Source organism: Nicotiana sylvestris, chromosome 7, assembly GCF_000393655.2.
Source record: "Nicotiana sylvestris chromosome 7, ASM39365v2, whole genome shotgun sequence".
In the NCBI taxonomy this organism is placed as follows: domain Eukaryota; kingdom Viridiplantae; phylum Streptophyta; class Magnoliopsida; order Solanales; family Solanaceae; genus Nicotiana; species Nicotiana sylvestris.
This window is the reverse complement of record NC_091063.1, coordinates 14,742,604-14,751,335: the sequence shown is the minus strand read 5'-3', so window position 1 is coordinate 14,751,335 and position 8,732 is coordinate 14,742,604. Positions and strand designations below refer to the sequence as shown.

At 38.3% G+C, this 8,732-nt stretch overlaps 2 protein-coding genes across 2 annotated transcripts; one reads left to right on the top strand and one right to left on the bottom strand.

Annotated features, from left to right (window-relative positions):
• Positions 1-2,262: 2,262 nt before the first annotated feature.
• LOC104212307 (probable glycosyltransferase At3g07620) lies at positions 2,263-6,201 on the top strand. The gene is made up of 3 exons (XM_070151186.1): positions 2,263-2,348; positions 4,862-5,210; positions 5,441-6,201. The coding sequence occupies exons 1-3, from the start codon at positions 2,263-2,265 to the stop codon at positions 6,101-6,103; spliced, it is 1,098 nt and encodes a 365-aa protein (XP_070007287.1). The 3' UTR covers positions 6,104-6,201.
• A 191-nt stretch (positions 6,202-6,392) lies between these two features.
• LOC104212306 (aspartyl protease family protein 2-like) lies at positions 6,393-8,511 on the bottom strand. The gene has a single exon (XM_009761527.1). The coding sequence runs from the start codon at positions 8,288-8,290 to the stop codon at positions 6,620-6,622; it is 1,671 nt and encodes a 556-aa protein (XP_009759829.1). The 5' UTR covers positions 8,291-8,511; the 3' UTR covers positions 6,393-6,619.
• Positions 8,512-8,732: the final 221 nt, after the last annotated feature.

Sequence of the window (8,732 nt, the reverse complement as noted above, 5' to 3'; positions counted from 1 at the left end):
CCCCAGAGGTTCGCTCAACTGCATTGTTAAAACCTGTTAGTGTTATGCAATGCGGTACTATCTTGTCTTCGGGTCTAATTTGTGCCAGGACTCGAGGGTGGATAATACATGCAACGCTTCTGCCATCTACCATTATTCTTTTCACATCAGTATCTGAAATAGGCAAAGTAATAACAAGAGCATTGAAATAAGGGAAATTCAAACCGTCGGTATCTGACTTATCGAAGATAATACTGTCTCCGAGGTCGTCGTATCATTCGTGGGTGATCGACCATTTCAGTTTATGTTTAGTGGTGGACTTCACATGGTTGATTGCTGCTTCATCGCCTCCGCTGATGATCATTTGGATGGTACGAGCAGGGGAGGGTGGTTTTGGAGCTCCCTGGTGTAGTTCACGTCTGCGGCCGAAGTTGGCTCGTCCACGATCGCTTATCAGTTCCCTCAAGTGCCCTTGGTTTAGTATGTTTACTACCTCTTGCCGTAGAGCTATGCAGTCCTCGGTTTTGTGACCCCGCTCCTGGTGAAATTCACAGAGGACGTTCGACTTTCGAGTATTTGGGTCTGACTTCATCTTTTGTGGCCATTTCACCTTTGTGCCAAGCTTCTCTAGTGCGTACACTATTTCTGAAGGGGAAACACAAAAATTGTGAGCGGATAAGAGTGGAGGCATACCTCTTTCGTTTCGCTGAGTCCCTGTGTGCGGTCTGGGCGGCCCTTCCGTATGTCGAGGAGACGGTGGGACGATTGTTCTGACGTAGGGCTGATGTATTTCTCGGTTGAGACGAGGGCCTGACTGATCTCTTCGACCATCATTAAGATGATATTTCCTTGATTCTGTTTGAATTGATATCAGCCGTTGGGTCAAACCGTTAAGGTCGTCCTCATCGGCTCTCACTTCGACGCAATATGCATTGTGGATTTCTTCCCAAGTGGTGGGAGGGTATTTCATGAGCCTACTTAATAGTTTTCTGGTTTTTCTCGACCCGTTCCTGCTCAACCCTTTCTGGAAAGCCGCTACCGCCATCCCTTCTGATATATTTGGTAGGCTCATTCTCACCCTGTTAAATCGGGCGAGGAAGTCCCTGAGTCCCTTGCTAGACGATTGGCTAACGATGAATATGTCATTCACCCTAGCTTCCGCCTTTTTAGCCCCTGCATGGACGGTGACGAACTTGTCGGCCATTTCCTCAAACGTTGCTATTGACCGCGCTGGTAGTTGTGAATACCAGGTTAAGGATCCACCCGTTAAGGTCTCACCGAACTTTTTCAGTAACACTGATGGTACTTGCTCATTCGAAAGGTCGTTGACCTTCACCGCTGTGATGTAATGAATGATGTGATCTTCGGGGTTTGTAGTACTATCTATATGTTCAGGTACGATGGCATTTTGAAGGTTTTGGGAATGGCATGTGGAGCTACTTACTTGCTGTACGGTTGTTCGATGAACCGACCAACGTCTTGTTTTGGTAGAAATTTTTGGGGCGCCCGGTATCTTATCGACCCTTTCTCGATGCTCCCGCATCTGGTTATGGAGTGCCTTGTTTTCATTTTCTATTTCTTCCATTTTCTTTAGAACGACTGCGAGTGCATCATTACCTGCATCAACAGTGGTGTAAGTGTTACCTGTTTGAGGGATGGGCTGCTTGCTAGTGGTTGTTGTGGTATCTACTTGCGCGGTGTTTCTGTTCTTCCTTTGAACGGGTCTGTCGAGTATATTGTTTAAAGTGCTTGTCAGTCACTTTTCCAGTAATTTTTTCACTGCTAGTGGTGCTTCTTCAGCTGTAGACATGGAGGCTCCCCTTTCGCATAAAGCTATTATGCTTTCGTGAGAGGGAGGTGAAGCACTCCGCCTAGGCGTAGCGTTTGGTGTCACGTTATCGTTGTCTTCCCAACCATCTTCGTTAATGGTGTTCAGAATGTTGGTAGTGACACCTGCTATCGCTTTCAGCCATGCATCTCTTTTTCCTGCCATCGTTAGTTTGTGCAAACGAAGAAAAGATGGCTGTCTTTTTTATGATCTAGAAGGAACTATAGTTTCAATTAAAACCTCCTCACAAACGGCGCCAAATTGTTTGAGCAAATAATTACTAAACCAATTAATGATGAGTTAAAAGGAGAATCTCAATTGAGCCTAATAAATTCTAGACTGTGTAAAATAGAGTACTTGTTTAATGAGTAGAGCTCAAGAGTATTAAATAGCTAATTTAATGTGCTATGATTGACAATAAATATGATAGCATAAATGTGTAATAACTGTAAATAATGACAAGGAATGTAACAGGAAAGGATCTACCATCCAATTATTATATGATTGGGATGTCCATTTTCTCTAATAGCAACACAGAAAAGTGAGAAGTCAAGGTGGGTATGGAATCTTGAGATTTATGGATAAAGATTGAACACCATATGCTTGAATAAATCAATGAATAAGACAACTTCCTCGTATATGCTTCTGTCAACCCTTTACAATATGTTCTAGTCAAGAGAGCAGATGCCCTTTTGTTCCCTATCTTTTCCTATTTATAAGGAATATTCCCCAAAACCTTAAAAAGTACAACATAAAGAATATCTAAAGGAATATTCTTTATGTCCCCTTCTGAACCTATGCTACTGTTACTTTCTTATCTCGGCTGCCCGCTTCTGGCATCGGCCTTTATGAGAACGACCTTCAGTCATTATATTATGGTCGACCCCGTCCTTTGTCTTGCTTATTCGTTACCGTGATCACTAAATTTGGACCTATACAACCATAATCTAAAATTTGTAGCAGCACAAAAATTTTACACACGTCTTAGGTGTAAAGTTTCAAGTTCATCAAATTCTTGCACTTTATTACCTTCTCTAATTTTACCATTCATGGGTCCATTCCATTCAAAATTAGAAGTTAAAAGTAAGAAAGAAAAGTAATAATTAAAGCGTTATTGCATTTCACTTCAGTAGAAGTTTCATTTCCTAGAGTTTTTAAGAAACAATTAACCTAAATAGTCGTTCACCCACTTCTCTCTCTCTATATATAGAATTTATGTATACTGACTAGAAAAAGTAAACAGTAAATCCAGTCGGGTATTTGTGTGATGATCCCAATTTTCAGGGAGAAATTCAAAAATAGCCAGATTTACAAGTGGTCACTCAAAAATAGTCATAATTTTAAAAGTAATCAAAATTTAGCCACTTTTCATGTAAAGATAAGTCTGAACGGAAACGGTGCTCCAAACTCCAGTATATTATACTTGAGCTAGCAAAGTATACCGGTCCAACATAATATGCTGGAAGTTCATACACAGGTGCACCGAACTCCAGTATATTATGCTGGACCAGTCTCTGTTGCAGCAAAATAGTGGTTATTTTTTAATGACTTGGGAAACGCTGGCTATTTTTGAATGACCAGTTCGAAAATTGGCTAGACCGTGCTATTTTAACGAATTTTCAAGGCTTATATCTCCATCTGTTTTGGATCAGGCCTTCTGTTTTGCTCATTTAAGGGGCGAAGACTAGTTTTTTTTTTTGGGCAGGCCATAAACATGTTGTATAGGCACAGTAGTAGTGGCAAACGAGCAGGTCGGGTCGGATATGGTTCGGGTCGAAAACGGGTAATGAAAAAATGGTAAATTATCCGACCCGACCCATATTTAATACGGATAAAAAATGGGTTAACCGGCGAATAATATGGGTAACCATATTTTCCATGACTTCTTACATATGATCACTTTTGAGAGAATTCTTAGTCTCCCTAACTTGAGAAACTCCCAATTTGAGGCTTAACAAGTGTAAAAGTTAGAACCATTGGTTATCCATTGGTTACCCATTGGTTATCCATTGGTTACCCATTGGTTATCCATTTTCTAAATGGATAATGTGATTCTTATCCATATTTGACTCATTTTTAAAGTAGTTCACTATCCAACCCATTTTTAATGGATAATATGGGTGGTTAACTATTTTCTTTGAACCATTTTGTCACCCCTAAGGCCCAGCAAAGAGACATTTCTTTATTAGCATGAGAGTCCAAGGTGTTGGCTCAGAACACATAGGGTGTGTTTGGTACGAATCCAATTTTTCCACGTTTGGTTGGCTTAAATGTTTTAGAAAACATTTTCCTTATGAACTCATTTTCCTCCAATTGGAGGAAAATATTTCCTTATCAAGAGAAGGGAAAACATTTTCCAAAACTCCTTCTCAACCTTCCCACCCTATTCCCCACCCTCACCAATCCACCCCACACCCCCACACTCACCCACCAAACCCCACCCACCCCACCCCACAGCCCCTTCCTCCCGTGTTTGCAACACCATTTTTTTTTTGTAATTTTAAATTTCTATTTTTTCGTTTTTCTGCACACACCCCCCTCCCTTCCGAAAAAAATATTTTTTTATATATTTTCAGTTTTAGTTTTTTCATCTTTCACATGTTCGAAATTTTACACGTTCCAAAGTTATGAGTTCGGAGGTTTATGTGTTTGGAAGATTACGGATTTAGAAATTATAAAGTTTGCGGTTTCGAAAGTTTAGTGGTTCGGAAGTTTGTGAAATTTGTGGGTTCGGAAGGTTGTTGGTTCGAAAGTTTATGGATTCATGTTTATTGTATCTAAATTATTTATGAATACTCTTGAGAAGTTATTTTTCTTAATTTGCGTACCAAACACCTGAAAATGAATAATATTACTACTTATTTTTCAAGAAAACATTTTCTTGGAAAACATTTTCCACAGAATATATTTTTCGTTATACCAAACACGGCCATAGTATTCTATTCATTTTGGAATCTTTACATAAATAACAAGTCGGATTCACTGTTTACATTTCCAGCCAGTATGTTCATCCCTGTTTACTCAAAATTTCTAGCTTCTGTGCAAGTAATGCAGGAGTTATTTGCTAATGGAGAAACTATTCAAGATATTTGTGTACAAAGAAGGAGAACCGCCTCTATTTCACTATGGTCCTTGCAAGAACATATACTCAATGGAAGGCATGTTCATTAACCTAATGGAAGCAAACAACCATTTTCAAACTCTTAATCCTGACAAAGCTCATGTCTATTTCCTTCCCTTTAGTGTTGTTATGATCCTCGAACACCTTTTCGATCCAATCATTCGCGATAAGGCCGTCTTGGAACGCATTCTTCGTGATTATGTTCGTACTGTATCGACAAAATACCCATACTGGAATAGAAGCCTTGGAGCTGATCATTTTATGCTTTCAAGCCATGATTGGGTAAGTACGTTATTGAATTTGAAAAGTTTATATAGTTAAACCTCTCTATAATAACGTTATTTGTCCGGACATATAATATAACATAACATGATCAAAAAATCAGTTCCAAAGAAAACTTGCCGTTATAGTAAAATTTTATCATAAAAATGACTATTATAGAGAGGTATATATGACTGTACTTCTTTTACATGGTATGACGAGACGTTATATATAGTTTTGTACATTTGTAGGGGCCTCGAGCTACATGGTACGTGCATCAAATGTATTTCACTTCTATACGAGTATTATGCAATGCAAATACATCTGAGTTCTTTAATCCAAGAAAAGATGTACCACTTCCAGAGATTAATCTCCTCACAGGAAACATTAATGGACTTGTTGAAGCATTGCCAAAGTCAAACAAGACAATCCTAGGGTTCTTTGCAGGACGATCACACGGTCGAATTCGGCCTATACTTTTCCGACACTGGGAAGAAAAAGATGAAGATATAAGAGTTTATAGCAAAATTCCACCAGAATTATCTTATGATGAAATGATGAAAAGTAGCAAATTTTGCCTATGTCCAAGTGGTTATGAAGTTGCAAGTCCAAGAATTGTGGAGGCTATATATGCAAACTGTGTACCAGTTTTGATCTCACAAAATTATGTGCTGCCCTTTAGTGATGTTCTTGATTGGGATAAGTTCTCAATACAAGTTTCAGTAAGTGAATTACCAAACTTGAAAAATATTTTACTAGGAATTTCTGAGGAAAGATATGAAAAAATGGTAGAGGGAGTGAGACAAGTGCAAAGGCATTTTGTCATAAATGATCCACCAAAGAGATATGATGTGTTTCACATGATTATTCACTCTATATGGTTGAGGAGATTGAATGTCAGAATACATGGTTGAATTAAATTTCTTGATTTCAAATCATACTACATATGGATTAAAATACTAAAGAACGGCCCGATGCACTAAGCTCCCGCTATGCGCGGGGTTCGGGGAAGGGCCGGACCACGGGGTCTATTGTACAGCCTTACCCTGCATTTCTACAAAAGTTTGTTTCCACCGCTCGAACCTGTGACCAGGATGGCAACAACCTTTCCTGTTACGCCAATTACGTTGAGGCTCCCTTTCATGGATTAAAACACTACAATTAGAAATATTGTTAGAAACAATGTACATAGAAGATTAAGAATGAACTGAACTTTAAAAAGCAATGATTCATACTTTCATAATGTGAGAAAACCTCCTATTACAATTTTCTTACATAGTTGCCAGTTTCTGTCAAACAACATAAAATCATCTACAGTTAAGGGGAAAAAATAATGTATAACCTACAATATATATGAACTGTTTCTAAGTTCATGAAATAATGAACACAATTTTCCCACCTTCTACTCCAAGAATACTGTACATAAAATTTCAAGCATCAGCACATCTTGTTGGTGCATATCCCAGTCTGGACCTTTTGGTGTCATATAAGATATGAAAATTCTGCTGCTGATAGTTTCCAATTATCGACAAAGCAGATCGAGGAGTCCCTAAAACTGCCAAACAAACGATATCCTCTGGTTCGAGTTTGATAAAGTAGTTCTCTACTGGAAAATTCCATACAGCTCCATCACCAAACACGATCCCAAACGAGGGAAATTCCAAGTTCTTCACACCAGACACATTGTAACACGGATTCAAAATAGGAAAGTCTTGTACAATGGGATATCCCTTAACCTTATTGACAAATGCCTCTTTTATAATCTCATAAGCAGGATCCGCGAAATAACTCAATGTGGTACCTGAATCAATGATTGCACCACCAAGACCTTCTAGCGATAAATTCCACGTCTCCTCGGGTATATTCAGTACCTCTCCTCCAACTATGACAGACTTTATCTGCACATAGTAGAATGTTTCCACTTCTTTGCCTCCAACCAATGAAGTAAAATTCAACTGTGGATGTTTCAAAAGTTCCTTATCTTCACCAAAAATCAACTTACTACTAACACTAGAATTGCTATTCCTATCAACAAGACAATACGAAAACGAATGACCATATAAAGATTGAAGCTGAGAAGCAAACGAAAGCGGCCCTCTCCCTAATCCTAACAAACCAGCAGCACCATGAAATAATCCTCTATTCCAATGACCACAACCAAACATCACATTTTCCACCTTCCTAAATTCACTCCCACTCGTCGTCGTGAGGTTAACAGTAAATGTCTCTAGCGCGAAATCGCCAGTAGTATTAGAACTATCACCATACCAATAGTAATAAGGACAAGTTTGATTCTCGGATTTACAAAGCTGAGGAGGATCAGGGGATGTAACAAATTTACACCTAGGATCATGACAACTTATATTTCTAAATGAAGTAGAGTCTTGAGGATTATAATGAGGTCCATTTTGTTCAAAACAATCAAAACAAGGAACACATTGAATCCAATTAAGATCACTACCAGTATCAAGAATTAAAGAAAAATGCTTAGGTGGTGTACCAACAAACACATCCATAAAATACTCACCAGAGCCAAGGCTTACACCTGACTCCAAAGTCGCCATTAGTTTGCCGGAAAGTTCATAAGATTCCAGCGTAACTGCTGCCGGAGCAATCACAGGCTTATGTTTGTCCACATGTTTTTCATTACTTTTTGCAAGTCTTGAATTGTAATTCTGATTTTTCTTCTCAACAATTCTTGTATGGAGTGTCTGAATTCTGCTTAAATCCCTTGCTCTTGACTCAAAGACTGAATCCTTAGCCTCAATTTTTTTACCAGCTGATCTGTGCCTTAACTGAAACTTTACAGCTTCTTTTTTCTGGTTTCCAAAAATGGAAACTTCTTCATTTTCTCCATTTTTTACATCAACACCATCTACTTCTTGAGCTATTGAATGGGTTTTTGATTTTTGAGAAACTCCATAGTTGCAATCTGAGTCAGCTGAAGAAGAAACAGCATTAAAGCTTGGATGGTTAGGGAATTCAATACCCGAAACACTAGAATTTAGATTTCTGAAGCTGTAAAATCCTCCACAGGCAACAAAACCAGAGGAAAACAAGAATATAAACAACAAAATGAAAAGAATGAACTTTGTCCCCATCACTAATACTACTAAATTTTTTAGTTTTTGCCTGAATGAAAAATCCTCAAGAATCCAAAAAAAATGAGTTGGGTTAGAAATCTGGAAGCTGAATGAAAGAGGAAAATGAGGAACAATTTGTAAGGAGAGGCAAAGTTAAAGGAAAAAAAAGAAGGAAATAAAAATGAGGGTGATTTGGGTCTTGGTTTATGAGTTTTGTATGGTGAAGTGTAGAATTAAAAAACGTAAGGAGTTGAAGTTTGAATAACGACTTTGAATGTCGTCTGGCTTTTCACTTACGCGCTTTCCACAAGTCTCAGGTATTTTTTTAATGTAAGACTTAAGTATTCAGTTTTAAAAGTTTTTTTTTTCTCTTAAATAAAAACACCTAGGTGTGAAAAAACTAGAAGTCCAATATTACTATTTTTAATAGAAAAATTAACTAAACTAGGAAGTTTGACAC